The sequence below is a fragment of the Myotis myotis genome, unplaced genomic scaffold, assembly GCF_014108235.1.
Source record: "Myotis myotis isolate mMyoMyo1 unplaced genomic scaffold, mMyoMyo1.p scaffold_m19_p_15, whole genome shotgun sequence".
NCBI classification, from domain to species: domain Eukaryota; kingdom Metazoa; phylum Chordata; class Mammalia; order Chiroptera; family Vespertilionidae; genus Myotis; species Myotis myotis.
In genome coordinates, this window is record NW_023416319.1 from 8481410 (window position 1) to 8500983 (window position 19574).

The 19574-nt window shown below is 39.9% G+C and overlaps 1 protein-coding gene and 1 pseudogene across 1 annotated transcript in view; one reads left to right on the forward strand and one right to left on the reverse strand.

The window, feature by feature from the left end:
* TDRD1 (tudor domain containing 1) overlaps nt 1–16791 on the reverse strand; it is a 31298-nt gene extending 14507 nt beyond the window's left edge. The window contains exons 1-14 of the mRNA XM_036337369.1: nt 16729–16791; nt 16172–16502; nt 15052–15110; nt 12208–12352; nt 9903–10008; nt 9151–9214; nt 8710–8814; nt 8307–8489; nt 6285–6428; nt 5596–5767; nt 4457–4543; nt 2257–2424; nt 2032–2139; nt 990–1160 (exon numbers count right to left, since the gene is read on the reverse strand). Of these exons, the coding sequence (XP_036193262.1) occupies nt 990–1160; nt 2032–2139; nt 2257–2424; nt 4457–4543; nt 5596–5767; nt 6285–6428; nt 8307–8489; nt 8710–8814; nt 9151–9214; nt 9903–10008; nt 12208–12352; nt 15052–15110; nt 16172–16502; nt 16729–16791 (1906 nt within the window). The remainder of the gene's footprint in view (nt 1–989; nt 1161–2031; nt 2140–2256; nt 2425–4456; nt 4544–5595; nt 5768–6284; nt 6429–8306; nt 8490–8709; nt 8815–9150; nt 9215–9902; nt 10009–12207; nt 12353–15051; nt 15111–16171; nt 16503–16728) is intronic.
* On the forward strand, nt 16790–17336 carry LOC118670301 (annotated as a pseudogene).
* The last annotated feature ends 2238 nt before the right edge of the window (nt 17337–19574 follow it).

Genomic DNA, 19574 nt, shown 5'->3' on the forward strand with positions numbered 1-19574 from the left:
GAGGGCCCATCACGTTCCGGACCCTCCCCCATCCCCCTCGGGATGGGCGCCAGACACAGGGCTCACGGTTGGCAAGCACCACTGTGGTGGCACAAGCCTCTCCCAATGGGGACTGACTGGGCGCAGTGGGGCCGGGATGAGCAGGAGCGGCAGGTAGGAGTGGCATGCGGTGTTGGACTGCCGGTTTGGGCCCAATCCCCACAGGCCACCCCAAGGGACCCCACCCATGCACGAATTCGTGCACCGGGCCTCTAGTAAAATATAAAAGCCATGTAACCTACAAAAAAATAGCCTCACTGATAATGAATTTAGCTCACCAAAATTGGCCAAGATGAACTAACACAGAAATACCTATTTGGTGCACCCAGGTATGAAGGCATTGACTACCTCTGCATTTCGGACAGATGGGTACACTAGTTTAACGCCTTCTGGAGAACCACCACAAACAGGAAAAGCAGCACACCCACCAACACCTCCTAAGGACCTGTTAGCAACATACCTACACCTCGCAACCCATCTTAAGTAAATGATCTCGGACAGGTTGTAAAATATAGGTAAGTAGCATTCTTATAATTGGTTATTAGTTAAATTAGGATACATATACATGAAGGTATAGAAGCCAATTATTGACGTGAAAAGAAGCCCTCTGGGACAGATTACATACATAGCAATTTCTAAGCACATACCTGTAATGTTCTTATTGCTTTTATAAGTGGGTTTCACTCTACTTTATGTAGTTAATAGACTTCTATGATATTAATAATGCATGCTCCATAAATAGCAAAGAACACTCAATTTCATAACCACAGGTACATTAAGTTTTGTTTTATTACAGAAAGTGTTTCCTAAGTGTTCTATTAAGGATTATTTTTCCACTAAATAAGTTATGTCTAAACATGTTCCTTTATCTTATCAGTAAATTTCAATTCTAATACTCCTACTTGAGGTTTTAATCATTTAAAAATACAGGGACCATAAAAATTTCATACCTGCCAGCACACACTTTATCGCTTGCATTGGCAATTCCAACAACTTTGGAGTTATGGGGCACAGTCTTTTCAAACTCAGGATTTCAAAGTTTCCATAATCTACATATCCGACCAGCACAGAGTCTTCAGAGGCGTACGCCAAGACAGAGGCACGGTACCACTGATCATCCTCTGAAAAAAGGAGACTCAATCTCAAATGATTTTCCAATGTAGATGTAAACAAAAACTTTTCCTCCCAAATTTAGAAATGGTCACTTGTAAATTTTAATATTGAGCTTTATTGAACAATGAATGCTTGCTATCTTTGCTTAACAGAAGCCTTCAACTACTCAGTATCGCCTTTCTTCTTACCTTACTAGACTCATGCAGTTTGCTGTCATGACTTATGTCCACCCTTGCCTTGTCTCCCCAGCAGACAGTTAGCTCATTAGGACAAAGAACATGTTGGTCATGGGGATCCACAAGGTCTTGATCAATACATGGACCATTGGCTTAGGCATCAAGCAGGGCTAATTTTAGAATACCTGGCGGTATGAGTCAACCAGACTCCACTAACCGAGCAATCATTTTCCTAGAGGCCTGCTTGGGTCTCCCGCTCTGTGAGGTCACTGGCTCTCCTTTCACCCGAAAATAATGAAATGCAGTTATCAAAGACCAGACCTGTGCAGCTGGAGAGGCTGTGCTATGACAGCTCTGCACTCCCAGGCCCTCTAGCTTTTCCAAAGAAAACTGGAGAATTCATGACCCTGGGAGGTTCCACATTCGCATTCTGATGTAAACAGAATGATCTGCACCAGTCTCCCAAAACTCAAAACTGCAGGGCTGATAAAACAATCAAAACCTCCTCTACCCCCTTCTTCCCCCCACCCCCCACACACATTCCCGGCCCTCTTCCTTTATGCACTTTGATTTAGTTTAACTGGACATATTTGGTGTACTTTAATGCTCAAGTTTCAAATAGGGCCATCTAGTGCAAACTGAAAATTCTCTCTCACCTGCATTTTACTTAAGTAAAAAATTTAACCACACTCTCTTTCCTTACCCGAGAACTGAGCACAGCAGATGTCACCAATGGTTGGGTAAAAATCCAAGCGTGGAGACACTTGAACACAGTACTCGTTAAGGGACGCCTGCAGTTCAGCGAGCTTATCTGTAAACACAGATCACATCTTAAGCAAAAGAAATACAACTCTACACATTAGCTTCACTTTTGCCTGCTGAATCTCTTGAAGTTATCTTGAGAGCCAAGCTGAGAAAGGTGACTTACGTCCACTTTGTAGTTTTTGACAAAAAAAGTCTTCTGGCGTCTGAATGTGGGAAACCACACCACAGAACTCATCACCTATGTTCAAAGTTAACACTTTTGGGATTAAGTCTCTTCTGTCTACAACAATTTTGTTTTCAGCTGTCATTTTCCCAACATCTTCAGGCTCACCTGATCAGAAAACAGAAAAGTAAGTCTTTTTGGTTTCACTAATCAAAATTTTCAGTTTTTCAGGTCTAATCATAATCATGCTTTCCACACCTCTAGACCTTAATACGTGCTGCTCACAGACCCACCCCTCAAAGTACCCCCAATCCTCCAGCAGCCCGCTAATTTCCTGCCAAGTCTAGACCAGGTGCCTCTCCCAGGTGCTCCCACTGCACCTGCACTTCCACATTCACGCTGTTGTATAATCGCCTGTGTCTCTTCTGCACACTTCCACAGTGCAGGAGTAAAGCCGGTGTTGCTCTGAAGGTTCCCGGTCCTTCCACTTGACCCCTCTGCAGCATCTGCTGTTACTGATAACTGCCTCCTAGAAACCATTATCCCCCTGCTGCTCTGGCAACATTTCCCCATGTGCTTCCCACCTTCCCAGCACAGCTCCTCACTTACGTTGTAGGCCCTTCCCTATTTTTCCTCACTCCACACTATCCCTAAGACATCACCAACCCTTCTGATTTCAACCATGACTACTATGAGACCAGGAAGTGTTTGGTTTTTTTCCTCTAGATGGCGAAGAACTACTGAAAGCTTTTCAGCAGAGTTATCACACCAAGATTTGTGTTTTAGGGATATCATACAGGCAGTAGTGTAAGAATACAGACCAGAAACAAAAAGATAAAATAAAAATGTTTTTGAAATCATTTCAAATGTTAAGAACTCCTGAACTAAAAAAAAGTGGTAATAGAAAAAGGAAGAAAAAAAAACATATAAAGAACACTTAGGAAGAAGAATTAATAAAGACTCAGCAACCAAACAGAGCAAAAGATGGGAGGTGAAGGAAAAGGTAGACTTAAGGATGAGTTAAATTTGTTTATGTGACAAGATGCATCTAATCATGGCACCATTAATTTGGAGATCACCTCTGGATGAATGAGCCTCTAGAGACAAGGAAGTGTGTCTTCATCTACAGGACAGTCATGCACTTCTTTTTTTAAAAATATATTTTATTGATTTTTTACAGAGAGGAAGGGAGAGGGATAGAGAGCCAGAAACATCGATGAGAGAGAAACATCGACCAGCTGCCTCCTGCACACCCCCCACTGGGGATGTGCCTGCAACCAACGTACATGCCCTTGACTGGAATCGAACGCAGGACCCTTCAGTCTGCAGGCCAACGCTCTATCCACTGAGCCAAACCGGTCAGGGCCAGTCATGCACTTCTTACCGACACTTCAGTCAACTACATACCATGTATATAACAGAGGCCCCGACATAAGATTACAATAGGAAGTTGAAAATTCCTATCACCTAGCGATGTTGTAACATAGCGTAATGCATTACTCATGAGTTTATGGTGCTGCTACTGGAAACAAACCTTCTGAGTTGCCAGTGGAGCACATACTATTACAGTAGCAGGCTATACCACCTAGGTTTGTGTAAGTATACTGTATGATGTTTGCACAATGACCAAATCACCTAATGACACATTTCTCAGAACATATCCCTGTTGTTATGTGGTATATGACGGAATTGGTAAAGGAAAAGTACAGGAAAAAGCACAATACAAGAAACACATAAGACTAGGCAATGAGAAAATAAAATGCTCATAGCAAAACTTGTTGTAGACTAAACAAAAACTACACACACGTAAACAAAAAGTAAAAATTTAAAGAGAAACACCATCCTACTAGGACAGAATGGTTTAGCACTGTTTATTATTGCTGGAATACCCAAATAAGGAAGAAAAGCAAATTGAACTAAGGAAATGTTAGCTAAAATACCTCAACACAAAGTGTTATGATATTTAGATGTTTGTAATCTCTGATAATTATCATGGCAAGGATTAATCTGAAAGACAGGGAAGAAAACTAGGCAGGGGACATTGAGATTAGAAATAATGTGTTACTAAATAAAAACTATCATCTTTCATGTATAAAGTTTATAGAAGGGCTAGCATTTCCATGAACCGGACACTGTGACATTTGTGCTTTTATGTTCAGTAGAAGTCACTATACTGTTCACTATTAATGTGTATACTCACTTTGAACTGTACTTTGCTTCTTAAAATTTTGTCCCTTAGGTATCAAGCCATATCCCATTTCTACAAGCACATCGTCTAAGGGTTTTCCTAAGTGATTAAGAAAACAGATCTACAGTGAGCTAAATACTAAATATTAAGGCAAAGCATAAATAGAAAACATGAGTCATAATTTCATGATTTAGAGATTATAGCTTTTATACACATTGGCATATTTCTTACTAGTTCAGTTCCTTTGTGCAAAGTATGTTTTAGTAATGCTCAGCTTTAAACTTCCCATCATCACTTGACAGAAAATTTAATGAAAATTTCACTTCAAAATTCTGATTAACATTTAGTACCATCTTACTGGCATACTTAGAAAGATCACTCTTTATGGGGGGAAATGAATTTAAGACACAAGACTTCTTCTCAGAAACAAAGTATGACTGAAACAAGGCTTAGCCAGCACTTCAAGCTCTCTGAAATAATATCCAAAAGCTGAAGTCATAATATGAAACATACATACCAATGAAACAAAACATAGATTTTATACCTAATTTCACAAAAAAATTAACTGCATTTTTCACCAAGTCACCAACTGATGCTGAGTCTCTAAAAGTAGAGGAGTAACACCGGGGAAACTGAGAGGCAATTATAAGCACATGGTAGGAAGTCACTTTTCAAACAGATATAAAGCCAGAATGAAAGAACAGGATTCCAAAGTGATTTTTCATTTCCACAACCTGAACACTATGTACTTACAGTATCAACACTAACAAAATAGTTCTGTGAAGGATGTTCAAAGGAAAAGCAATGATGATAAAAATGAATGCATGCGTAAGAGAAATTTCTGAATTTCTCAATAAAGGAGAACTTAGAAGTAGATATTATCATGGTTATATTGAAAGGACAATATCGTCACCCCCAGACTGTCTACATCTGCCCTTTAATCCACTCAGTTTTGTGGATTCGTGCCATGGCTCTGACACACTGCCGACTGCGAGAGCAGAGCCAAGGACACGTCTTCATTCACAGTCTGAATGCCCCCAGAGAAGAGCTTACTTGGCCTCACTTCATGTTTCTCTTTCTTCTCTGAGGATTAGGTGGAGACTAAACAACGGATTAAACACCTCATTTACAAAGAAAGATTCAGGTCTTACCTGAACTTGGTAGCATAACATCCACAGCAAAGGTAACCACGTCCTCTTTCAAGATGTTGACAATCTTTACCGAGCAGAACTGCTCCATTAACAGTGATTTAATAGTTTTGATACAATCATTGCTCCAATTCCCCTCTGCTGGGATAACATCAGCCACAAAGCACTTTATGGCCTGAAAGATTTTGTGCAAGTTACTAAAAAAAAAATCAGTATTTGAAAATGATTTTTTCTAGTTAATTATGTAAAGGTTTAAAAAGATGTGCTTTCATGCATAAAAATTTTTCAAAAATCTTTGAGTACAAACCATATAAACAATTTTATGTGTAATTATTTTTCTCTTTGGGTACCCTATTCACAGTGCTTTGACTTTTGGGGCTTAAAGCTTGAGAAGTTGAGGAAAGAATAATTATCCCTCAATTACATATCAATTCAAGTCACTTTCAAATAGTGTAGTAAGTATAAAAATGATTATTGTTAAAGAGCAGATTGATAATGCCTAGAAATGCTAACAGTTTTTCACCCAAGGTAGTACTTAGCCAAGAAAACCACTGAATGTTTACCTAGGTAGAAAAAGATGTGCCAACAGGCACTCACGGCAGAACAGAACAAGCAAATAGTGTATCTATCAAAACATTAAAAACAGCTCCTTTGGGCCACTATTAGGAATTTAGAAAGCAGAAGAGACTCACACAAGGAGGAAACAAGTCAATGTGTCTGTTTAGTTGCTGAATTCTGTTTAATGGAATTATTTCTTCATTTCCATAATCAATATATAAGACTTGTGCCTTCTTCTGTAGCATATCAACGTCTTGTATTATTACTCTATTCCAGGTCTGAAATGAAATAAAATGGTACTCTACTTCAAAAAAGCATTTCATGATCTTTTTTTTTTTAATGTATTATTGACAGCATTACAGAAGTTCCCCATTTTCCTCTCCTTTGCCCCCCTCCACCCAGCCCCTAACCCACCCAGGTCTTCCCCATACTATTGTCTGTGTCCACGGGCTATGCCTATATGCATATACTAGAGGCCCAGTGCACGGAATTTGTGCACAGGTAGGGTCCCTAGTCCTGGCCAGTGATCAGGGCTGATTGGGGCCTTCTGGCTGCCAGCCAGGGCCTTCCTTTGTTCCGTGCTGCCCCCTGGTGGTCAGTGCACATCATAGCGAGCGATTGATCTGGTCTCCCAGTCGAACTCCAGAGGGGACACTTTGCATATTAGCCTTTTATATAGATAGATAGATAGATAGATAGATAGATAGATAGATGTTCTTTGGTTAACCTCTTTCTGTCTCCTCCATCTCCCTCCCCTATGAGATTTGTCAGTCTGTTCCATGCATCTGGACCTATTTTGTTCATCAGTTTATTTTGTTCATTAGATCCTACATATAAGTGAGATCATGTGATATTTTGTCTTTCCCTAGTTGGCTTATTTCGCTTGGCATAATAAATCTTCAGGTCCACCCACGCTGTCATAATAGAAGCTTCTTTTTTACAGTCATATAGCATTCCATGGTGTAAATGTGCCACAGCATTTTTATCCACTCATCTACTGATGGGCACTTGGGCTACTTCCAGATCTTAGCTATCCTATATAATAAAAGCCTAATATGCAAATTGACCGAATGGCAAAACAACTGGTTGCTATGACTCACACTGACCACCAGGGGGCAGACGCTCAACGCAGGAGCTGCCCCCAGCTCAAAGGCCCTGACGGCGGGGCCGGTGAGCAGGTGGCCCCAGACCAGCCAAGGTAGTGCCTGTGGGGGCTCCCCGCCAGTCACCCCGCAGATCGGCCTGATTGCCAGCCAGGCCTAGGGACCCTACCTGTGCATAAATTAAGTGCACTGGGCCTCTAGTTGTAAATAATGCTTCTGTGAACATAGGGGTGCATATATTATTTCTGATTGGTGTTTTGGGGTTCTTAGGATATATTCCCAGAAGTGGGATTGCTAGGTCATATGGCAATTCCATATTTAATTTTTTGAGGAAACTCCATACAATTTTTTCATAATGGCTATACCAGTTTTCATTCCTACCAGCAGTATACCAGGGTTCCCTTTCTCCACATCCTCACCAGCATTTGTTTGTTAATTTATTGATGGTAACCATTATGGCAGGTATGAGGTAACACCTATTGTAGTTTTAATTTGCATTTCTCTGATGAATAGTGACATTGAGCATATTTCCATATGTCTACTGGCCATCTGTATATCCTCTTTGGAAAAGTGTCTAGTAGCATTTCACAATCTTAGGTTAAAAAATTCTCAAACACTCTATAGAACATGCAAAGGAAAGGCTAACTGTTCTATTCCAGGGCACTCAATTAACAAGTTAACATAATTTTCTAGTAATCTTGCCCAAAATTGTTTAATTAGGCCACTGTGCTATGCACAAATATTGTCAAGCTATTTTCACCCAGTCGACTCTATGACACCCTGGTGCCTCAGCTACACAAATAAACACAAGCTCTAAGGCTAACAATGAGCCTGGAAGCAGCACTGAGGAGCCCATAAACAGAGCTGGAGAGGCCTTGCGCAGGGAGCAAGCAACCGAACAGAGCCTGGAAAACTGACGGAGGAAGAAAACAGAAGTTGGACCAGTCTCGCTTTTAAGCCACCTAATGCATCATTAAAAGGTCTGGTGTCAAGTTGATACAACCAAAGTAAATTAAAACATCTTATTAAATAATTCATTTCAAGAGAGGTTACCTGGTCAACAGTGTACTTGGCAACACAAACTTCCCCTTTAACAGGAATATAATCCTCCTCATGCACTGTATTTGCATAGGTTTCCTTTAGGCTCGCAGAAAGTTGGTTCATGTATTCTAAAACTTCTGAAGAATATAACTGCACATAAAAGTCACTTGGGTCTTTGAATTCAGTAACTGTACCCTTTCAAAGATAGGAAAGATGTAAAAATTCACTGGAATACAAGCAAATGTGCATTTCTTAAAGCTTTTACTAAGATACAATAAGCATCAAAGATAGTTGTTGCAATCTATCAATTTCATCAGATTAAATTTTGTAGCTACCATGAATTCAAAATAGAAAACAGGGAAATAAAACCCATAGTTCTTTGGATTTCTGTCCACAAAGATTAAACAACAAATACCTTAATTTCCATGGTTTTCCTGAGTTGTAGACTTCTCAAATCAGAAAACATTATTTTATCAGCAGAAATGGCTATTTCTTTAGTAACTCCAAATGGATAGTCACTCTGGTTTGAAAAACACACATAAGTGGGTTACATACAAGCACGTATTTCAATGATATTGTGGCTACTATTTGCTGGAATCAAGGTCAAAATAGCTGACGAGGCTAGAGAACGTCTGAGTGCAGGGAATGCAAAGAAGGGACTCCCCTCACTAGTCCAAGTGGTTTGACACAGATACAGCCATCGCAAGCCCTTTTCGGAAAAAGGCTGGTCGTAAACCATTTTCAGTGAGCCCCAACGGTCACCACACCAAGCCCTAGGGTGTGCACATTTATTCAGCAGGAGGCTTCTGTTGTTAAACCAACACTAGTGAAATGCAGAAATGAGTCTACATCATACCTCATTTTTCACTTCCACGTTCTTTATTTCATAAGATGATTTATTGTCTTCAAGTTTGTGGAAACTGGAATAAAGCAATTAATTATAATACTTATAATACAGAGCTAATTAAGAGTAAGGACCACAATTACGTTAAATTCTCAATCAACAAAATCCAAAAAGAGCAAACAGCTTCTTCCAGACAGAATCACAGCACAGTAACAGCTGCCTAAGCAACGGTCTGCCCTGTGCACAGCAGTGCTTCTTCCCGAAGCCGCCCAGTGAAAGGAAGATAGCCACGATCTACAAGCCTCGGTTTTCTTATCTGGGAAATGGAGATCATCCCCACAGCAAACAGTTTTGAGGATGAAATGAGGTTATATACGTGAAACTGTTTTGCAAACTGGTAAATAGCACACAAGATTGGTGTATTTCAAAATTGCAATCCACGAAGCACTGTGAGAGTTCCACCTTATTAGAACTTAGTAAAGGATACATAATTAAAAGAGCTTTCTAAGCTCTAGTCATTAAAAAAAAAAACACAACAAAGTCACTTAAGGTTTTAAATCTTAATGTGTCCAACCTCATATATTCATGAAAACTCTTAAGTTTGTAAAGCTGTTCACTTCAGATTTGCACACTTTACGTTACACCTCAATAAATAAGAATAAAGTAACAGCATCTACAATTATGGGCTGCTTACCTGATTTGATCCTTATACTATCAGGAAAAAATGTTGAAAAATTCTCTAATGAATAAAAACAAACACTTACTTTTGCTGCACAGGTTTGCACACGATGCTGTGTGCTGACCAGTCTCTTCTCTGGCATGCTATGGAGCAATAGTATGTCTGCTTGCATTGTGAACACCTCTGCGACCCTACGGAAAACAGCCCATAACATTTCATTCCAAATACTTGCTGCCCAGAGCAAAACAATTTCAAAGACCAGCCATATCAAACACCATTCTATTAATCACATCAAGATTATTTGAAGAGGCTTCTGATGTTTATAATTAGGTGTCAAGATTAAACTTTCCGAGCTCTCTCCAAATGCAGAGAAAAGAGAGGACAGACTGGAAACGTAACTGACTTCTCTAAAGCAGAGCCCAGAACGCATTATAAAAGAAACCAAAGGAAACAGAAAAACTGTGGCAATTAACGTAACTTGTGCAAGCAGACTCTGACATGGCTTACTCTGTGCCATTAAACATATGGTGTTGTTCAGTGGTTAGAATATCGACCCGCACACTGACAGGTCTTTGTTTTGATTCCTGGTCAAGGGCAAGTACCTGAGCTGCAGGCTCAATCTCTGGGCCAGGTCAGGGCATGTGCAGGAGGCAACCAATTGATGTGTCTCTCTCACCTCTCTCTCCCTCTGCCTCCCTCCCTTCTACTCTCTCTAAATATCAATGGAAAAAAAAAAATCCTCGGTGAGAATTAACAACAACAAAAATACAAAACAGCCCTGCCTAGATAGCTCAGTTAGAGCAGTGGTCAGCAAACTCGTTAGTCAACAGAGCCAAATATCAACAGTACAACGACTGAAATTTCTTTTGAGAGCCAAATTTTTTAAACTTAAACTATATAGGTAGGTACACTGTTATTAACTTAATTAGGGTACTCCTAAGGTTTAGGAAGAGCCACACTCAAGGGGCCAAAGAGCCGCATGTGGCTCGCGAGCTGCACTTTGCCGACCACGGAGTTAGAGCATCGTCCGAATACACCAAGGTTGCAGGTTCGATCCCCAGTAGGGATCTTACAAGAGGCAACTGATTTATTTCCTCCCTCCCTCCTGTCCTCCTTCTCTCTTCCCCTCTCTCTAAAATCAAAAAGCATGTCCTTGGATGAGGATTAAAAAAGAAATCCTATCAGTATCCAGGCAGAAAAAAACATGTTACCAAAAAACAACAAAACCAAGCTGGCCTCAAATGCCTCTACTCTAAAAGAAATAGAGGCTGACTGGCGAGGCTCAGTGGTTGAACGTCCACCTATGAACCAGGAAGTCACAGTTCGATTCCTGGTCAGGGCACATGCCTGAATTGTAGGCTCGACCCTCAGTGTGGGGCATGCAAGAGGCAGCCAATCAATGATTCTCTTTCATCATTGCTGTTTCTATCTCTCCCTCCTTCTCTGAAGTGTGTGTGTGTGTGTGTGTGTGTGTATATATATACATATATATATATGTCTATATATATGAAAAACTGCCCAAGACCATTGATTATGAGGGAAATGCAAATTAAAACCCCAATGAGATATCACTACACACCCACAACAAAGGCTAAAATTAAAAAGACTGAAAATCCCTAAGGTTCACAAAGCTGTAAAGGAATCAGAACTTGTTACCAATAGAAATCTAAAATGAGACAGCTACTTTGGCTGTTTCCTGTAAAGTTAAACATATGCCTATCCTTTTGACTCAGCACTTCTCCTCCTAGGTACGTACCCAAGAGAAATGAAACATATGTTCACACAAAGACTTGTGCAAAAATATGCAGAGTGCAAAAACTGGACACAGCAAAATGTTTCAACAAAAGAACAGATAAACTGGTATAATCATACAATGAAATACTACTCAGCGACAAAAATTAATTAATATACATGCAACAACATGGACGAATCTCAAAAATATAATTCTAAATGCAAAAAGTTTTATACAAAAGAGCCCATACTGTATGGTTCCATTTATATGAAATTCTGTAGATTTCATTTATATGAAATTCTGGCAAAATTAATTTATTAAAAAAAAATAAAACAGTGGCTGCTTCTAGGAAGTACAGTGCCTAGGAAGTGGCATGAGGAAACTTTCTAAGAAGGAAATATTCTCTATCTTGATGGGGTGCGAGTTTGTGCGTTTCAATGCATGAAAATTTTATCTAAAAAAAAAACAACTATAAAAAAACAAGAAGCAGTAAGAGTTGGAAAGTATGGATGAACAAACGACTGTATGCTGATGGCTGGGTTTATGTTGCATATATATTATTCCATTTACATTTAATATATTTTAAATTTTCTGTAATCAAGGTATTTTTCAAACATGTAAAGGAATAATCTAACACAACTGAGAGCAACATGCTTACCAAACAGGCCACAGCGATGGCAAGTAGTTGACCGAAGAGGAGGTCCTAAGGATTTGAAGAGTGCTGGATTATTTATGGACAAGGAATTCTCAACCAACTTGTGTATATTTTTTGACTTTGCAGGAGACACATTATTGCTAGGCTTCTATTAAAAAGAGAGAATAGCAGTATTAAAACTTGGTAATAACATTTAAAAACTACTAGCTTTGGAATTCCCTCTTCTGGGAAGATAAAGATCAACATTTCCCTACTCTTCCAACTAGGTAAAACTAAAAACCCTGGACTTACATGTAAAACCAACATAAGCCTACTCTGAAAGACGGCAGCAGACAAGCTAGGAACCCTGGGACTCACAGAAGGAAGTGGCGATGGGTTCTCTGAGTTCTCTTTTTGCCTCATCTATCTATCCCAGACAGGGTGCTGGAGAAGCCAGCAACCCAGAGACATCAAAAGATGCAGGCAATAAAAGCCTCAACCAAAAGCTTGCTCTCTCTAGCAAAGGGGCAGCCCAGCAAGACAAAAAGCTTTTATCAATAAATAACTCTACTCTAGACAAACACTGCAGGTAAAACTGTGGCCCCCACTTCCACCAGCAAGAGTAGAGTGGGGAGCCCTAACCAGTTTGGCTCAGTGGATGGGGCGTCAGCCTAAGGACTGAAAGGTCCCAGGTTCGATTCTGGTCAAGGGTATGTACCTTGGTTGCGGGCACATCCCCAGTAGAAGGTGTGCAGGAGGCAGCTGATCGATGTTTCTCTCTCATCGATGTTTCTAACTCTCTATCCCTCTCTCTTCCTCTCTGTAAAAAATCAATAAAATATATCTTTTTAAAAAAAGAGTAGAGTGGGGAGCCGAGACTTCCACTTTCACCAGGCTATAACGAGGTAGCAGCCCTCCCACCAGGGTGGCATCAGAGAAGGCCAACAAAGTAGGAAGCCAAGACTTCATCCCTGCAGGGCTTCCCTGTGGAAACCACATGGGAGCCTGGACTTCCATCTGGCAGTAAGAAGTGTCACCCAAGCCCTAGCTGGTTTGGTTCAATGGATAGAGCATCGGCCTGCAGACTGAAGGATCCCAGGTTCAATTCTGGTCAAGGGCACATGCCCAGGTTGCAGGCTTGAACCTCAGTGTGGGGCGTGCAGGAGGCAGCCGGTCAATGATTCTCTCTCATCATTGATGTTTCTATCTCTCCCTCGCTCTCCCTTCCTCTCTGAAATCAATAAAAAGAAAAGGGGGAAAAAAAGGAAGTGTCACCCAAACCCCTCACCTCCCAACTCCCCACCATTGGGGTGGTGTTAGAGGAGACTTAGTGGACAGTCAGGACCTTTTTGCCACCATTCAACAATAATGAATGTCTCCAAATCTCCCTCTGGCTTGTCCATTCTCTGCCACCTTACCCCACCCTCACCCAGCAGCAAGGAAGAACACCCCCTTGAGATCCACAGAGCCTGAGCGGGGAACCTGAACAACTACTTCCACCTGGCAACACCCCCCTTCTCCTGATGGAGCAGTGTCAGAAGAAGTTGGCTAAAACAGAAAATTTAAATAATATAGAGTTTCATAACATAATACCCAAAGTGTCTCAGTTTCAATAGAAGCAAACTGTCATACTAAAAAACAGGAAAATTACAAGGAAAAATGAAAAGATGTCAACTCAAGAGGACAGATGTTAAGTTTATCTGACAAAGATTTTAAAGCAGCCACCAATACTTCAACAAGCAATTATGAACATGCTTGAAATGAAGGAAAAGAGAGTCTTAGAAAAGAAATAAGAACCAAATGAAAGTTTTCAAACTGGAAAGTACAATAACAAAAATTAAAAACACAATGGGTGGCTCAACAGCAGAAAGGAAGGGGACAGAGGAAAGAGACAGTGAACATGAAGATCAAACTACAGAACTTACCTAATCTGAACAAGAGAGAGAAAACAGAGTGAGCAGAAAATATAAATAAGCACAGCCTCAGGGATCTCTGGGACTATAACACGAGATATAACATTCATGTATTTGAAGAGTCTCAGAAGGAAAGGAGAAAGAAGGCAGGGCTAAAGAAGTACTCAAGTAGATAATGACCAAAATTTGTCAAAAGAGATAGGTCTACAAATTTAAGAAGCTGAGCAAATTCAAAGAGAATAAACTCAAAGAACTACACACCAAGACACACTTTAGTCAAATTTCTTAAAGCTAAAGACAACAAAAACGCTTAAAAGCAGAGAAAGAGAAGCGACATCTTATACAAAGAAGAACAATTCAAAAGAGAACAGATTTTTCATGGAGGCAGAAGGAAGTGGCATGATATTTTTTAAGTGCTGAAAGAAAAGAACTGTTAACTAAGAAACTTATCCAAGAAAATTTTCTTTCAAAAAATGAAGAGGAAATCTCAAATAAAACTAAGAGAATTTGTCACCAGCAGACCTATCCTAAAGGAATGGTTAAATTACTGGCTACCTGGGTTAAGGAAGGGATAGGGACAGGAGGGAAATGGGTATGGCCATAAAAAAAGCACATAAGGGCTCCTGTACTGATGGAAGTATTCTGTATTTTGAGTATCAAGGTCAATATCCTGGCTGTGATACTATACTTCTGCTCTGCAGCCTGTTCCCACAGGGAGAAACTGGGTAAAGGCTACACAGGATTTCCATTGTTTCTTACAATTGTATGTCAATCTACAATTACCTAAAAAGAAAATGTTGCATTTTTTTAAAAAAAGTACTACATTAAAAAAAGGAAGTTTGACCTTAAAAAATACCTGAATATTGAGTAATTATTTATTAATGCAATACAAAAACACGTTTAGAATCTTTTACCCAAACAAAAACACCAAACAGGAAAACAACCCATAACTTACACTATTTGCTTCTTTGGGTGGTGAATTATTTCCAACATTTAATGGTGACACTGAGTTTCCTGGGGAGGAAAAACATAAAGCCTAATAAAAGCCAAATATTAATTTGTTCCTGAGAATATAAAAGTAATTACGTAATGTTCAAATAATAATACTATACCATAATAGTCTTAAAGCTACACTATAAATAAGCAACATCCTACTTCTCTGAAATTTCATACTCAATATGCAATAGAAGTTAGGGGGATAATTCCTACTTCGACTCACAAAATACTGAAATATCTGTTGACAAGGATCAAGATTTATTAATAATTCATCCTGTTTCATTAAGGACATTCTTAAGAAATGTCATTTATGTCTTTTTTTGCCTTAACTCCAAAGTGGATGGCAATTAAAAACTCAATGACCACTAGCCCAGGTTGGTGTCCTGCCTTATATCAAGCTAATAAAATGCCAATATTTTACCCACCTTTGTTTCTGAACATCAGTGTAAAGTTGGCACAACTAAAAAGGCAGATAATGTTTAACATTATTAGAGAAATAGTTCTGACCTGTTGGGGAACCCCAGAGGCCCAAGGACCACTGAGAATTACATCACCATAATGTTAGAAGGTCACATCTCAGGTTCAAGAAGGGTCCAACTTCCTTAAACAACCGGTTTTTAGAATGAGGACTAAAGGAATGATTTTTTAATAAAGTGAAACAATTTAATGTCTTAGATATATCTTTGTGAGCTCTTACATGCACAGTGTCAGCACAGTACTTTATGCGTGTAAAACAAGGTCAATCTTTAGAACTCCTATAAAAAGTCATAGGGTTTCCTTCCTTTCTACATTCCTAGTATGTATATCTTTCTTTGGAGGAAAGGCTCATCTGTATTCATTCTCTCCCCAGGAATCCTTTGTGTGATTAATCTAGCCAAAGACGGCTAGTTGGTATCTTGTTTTCCCTTCTAAATTAATATTTAAATGCAAATACTGTACGGGAGCCATTTGGCTATTGTGTTAACAGACCACTGATGGGCCATTTTATATATATGGTATACACACATACACACACACACTTGTGAAAAGTCAAAGAAACCATCAAAATAAGTAGTATTAAGCCTGTAGTTTTCACTCACCCATTGGCAATGTCTTCCTCTCTCCTTTGGATCCAACCACATCTCCATTGATGCCACTAGGGTTTGAAGACGCTGAATCGTCTTCCTGACTAGCCAAATACTGTTTGGTTTGCTCACAAAGCAAAAAATTGTTATTTTTATTTCTAGTCTCTGGGCTTTTCAACCTGAAATTTGGGTGATTAGGCTGTCCTCCAGGACTTCTTAAAGAACCATGTGATGGAAGCTTGCTTTCATTTTTCTCAAAATTAAATGGCTCTGTCATTTTATAAGTAGATGCCTCCAAATAATTTCTTGACATCCCATTAAGCGGTAACTTAACATTCACATAAGTCTAAGGGAAGAAATGTAGTTAAAAGGCAACTTTAATTACAAAACCTCGGATAATTTTTTATGTAACAGACAATTCTCATGAACAATTCCAAAGCAGATGTCACCACCATATTAAAGCCTGGCTTGTTACAGGTACAAGAAAAGAATGGCTCCATCAGTTAGGACAAACTGCAAAGAGGATGGAGGACTATGTGAAGAGTCCTCTCGGAGTTCCACACAGCCCTTACTTTAAAAAACTTCAGAGGCCCACAGCCTTGAGCCTTGGGGGGGGAGGGGGTTTTGCAGTCCATGACAGTGTGGGGGGCCAGGTGGCTCCCAGTCCCCAACAGCAGGACAGGAACCCTGCAAGGGGTGCAAAGCCTCTGCTGGGCTGCCACACTCCCTCCCTGCCCCCCTCAGGGTCGGGCCTCAGGATCTGGGTCTGTCCAAGATCCGCTTCCAGGGCTGCGGCCATCACACTCCCTGTCTTGGTAGCTAGTCTCAATCCCCAACCCCTGGCCCTTCTGGTCCCCCAGTCTCCGCCCTTTGCTGCCTGGCTCCTCCCACAGTCCTGCTGGAGCATCTGAGCTCACTGCCCACAATGGATTAGAAGGGCCAGAGGCTAGCCACACAGACGTTTCAGGGAAGAATTCTTTTTTCAGCAATAACTGGACTTATCTACGGGTGAAATGTCTATATAGTTATGGCCAGATCTACTTTTTGATGTTAACTGACACCTCCTCCAGGGCCCATTTATCCCCCGCAACCTCTCAAGTGGTTACCCATTCAAGACTCAGGCACAAAGGCAGAAAAGGAGAGGAAAGAAAAAATGGAGAGGCATGCTAAAAATAACTGATTGAGAGTTTTCATGATTCAGCTTTACTACTGCACCTGCTTTTGTACCGTGTGAAATAAGCTAAATTTTCTCACCCAAAACATGAGCTAAAAACCACCTATGCTCTTAGGGCACATCTGTGCATAGATTTTGTTGTCTATATTTCACTTCTCAGTTGGGCTTTTTTTTACATATTTTAGACCTCTTCATAATTTTTCTCTGAAATAGAAAACAGCAGATACAAGTATGTAAAGTTTCTTTCAGCTTTATAAAAATAATAAAATATGCCTTACAAATGGTAGTACAATGAGCTATCAAAGTTTTATAATTCATTATTAGTTAAGCTGTTTTAATATTTTTAATTAAAACTCACAGTGCAAAAAAAAAAAGTGCTGTTGGAAACAAACCCTACAACTTAATGGTGAAATACAATAGAGGCTATTGTCTAAATCAGGTCCCCACCTACCTTTCTAGCCTCTCAGAATCCCCCTACCCTCTCATACCTGATGCTAAGCTATGTCCTTGAATATGCTGAACCTACTATCCAGAATACCCTTGCTCTCATCTGCCTGGCAAATGCTGTCCTTCCTAGTCATCCTTCACAATTTTCCTGTTGACCCTATTTTTTTGCATTTCCCCCAAATCCTCTAGTTTGATAATCTCCAACTAAGCTTCCATAAATTTTAATTCCCATCTACTGCTTTTAAGCACTTATCTGTGTGCACCTGTCTCTGAATATAAGGTACACACATTGTTGCAAAGTGCAGCTGAGAAACCTCTATCCAGAAATTATGCTGGTTTGTTATTATTCTCTTAATCTTAAAAATACTCAGTGTCCTGCGCAGGGGACATAATAAAAGTGAACAAACAACTCTTTTTGAAATAGTGAACTACAGCTCTGTCTGAAGACACAGGCAAAATTTTTGCTCATCTTCCCAAAACTGCTCAGGAAAACAAACAAACAAAAACCACAAGGAGGTGAAACTAGCATGAGTAACACCTCAATGCTGTTTAACATTGTTGTGAACAAAGATATAAAGAAAGAGCAGAAAAATCCTTCCTCTTGGTGCCCTAAAACTTTCATCTTCTTTCTTGCTTGAAATTAGATGTAGCTTATTCCAATAACAATCCAGAAAATAAAGAAATAATAATAAAAAGAGATACATAGGCACACGCAGTGTTGGGGAACTCTGAGTGGACCAGATCCTGGGAGGATCCCTAATAGAAGGCCTGTAGACGGGCAGCTCCAGTGGGAGACCCTGCAGCTGCCGGGAGAATGTACCTGTAGTAATAAGCACATCTACACTGGAGGGCCAGACTGAGAACTACAATGTTGGATGCCATAAGAAAAGAGAGAAATACTGTGAAATTACAAAAGGAAAAGAACCTCCAGCGGAAACTGTGTGGGGATTCAAATGCTGGGTAACTCTAGACTCTGTACAAGGAATATAAAGAACGTGCATTAAAACATCAGGGTAGCTACTAGAAGAATAAAAATAGAATGCATAACTTTAAAAATAGAGGGGAAAACTCTTAATCCAATAGGAAAAAATACTCAAGCACGGTAAACAGAAACATCAAATGAAATGACAGAACCAAGCCCAAGTAATCTAAATATCAATGATTTAGTTTCAATTAACACAGCCGGGGGCGGGGGGTGGGGGGCGCGGGCGGGGGGAAGGCCCAGGAAGAAAAACATCCAACTTGATGTTATGTATCAAAGGCACAAATAAAACAAAATTATATGTTACGGTTGAAAACAAAATTGCATGGTAAGGTTGAAAATAAAAGGACTAAAACATGGGCTACACAAATAACCAAAATAAAGGTGGACTGCTAATATTAATAAAACAGAACTGAAGGGTTCAAAGAAACCTTTGACTCACAATAATGAAGGAGGAGCCCAGCCCAGCCAGCCCAGTGGTTGAGCATTGACCCATGAACCAAGAGGTCATCGTGGTGGAGCAGAAAACGCCAAGAATCTGGTATCCCTGGTGGTACCCTTGAGTGGTCACACCAGCTCTGTCTGTGTATGTATGCATACAGTTACTATGGCAAGTTTGTTATTTGCAGCCCAGTAGATAAAGATACCAATAAAATAAATAAGCAAAAGGCATGAATAGAATGCATAGAGGATGAAGATTGACAAAAAAGTTTTGAAAAACATTCAATCTCATTTGTAACTTAAAAAATTTCAAAGTGAAATAACTATGTATTATTTTCTGTCTAGCATGGGTGCAATAAAAAAGAACACTCCTT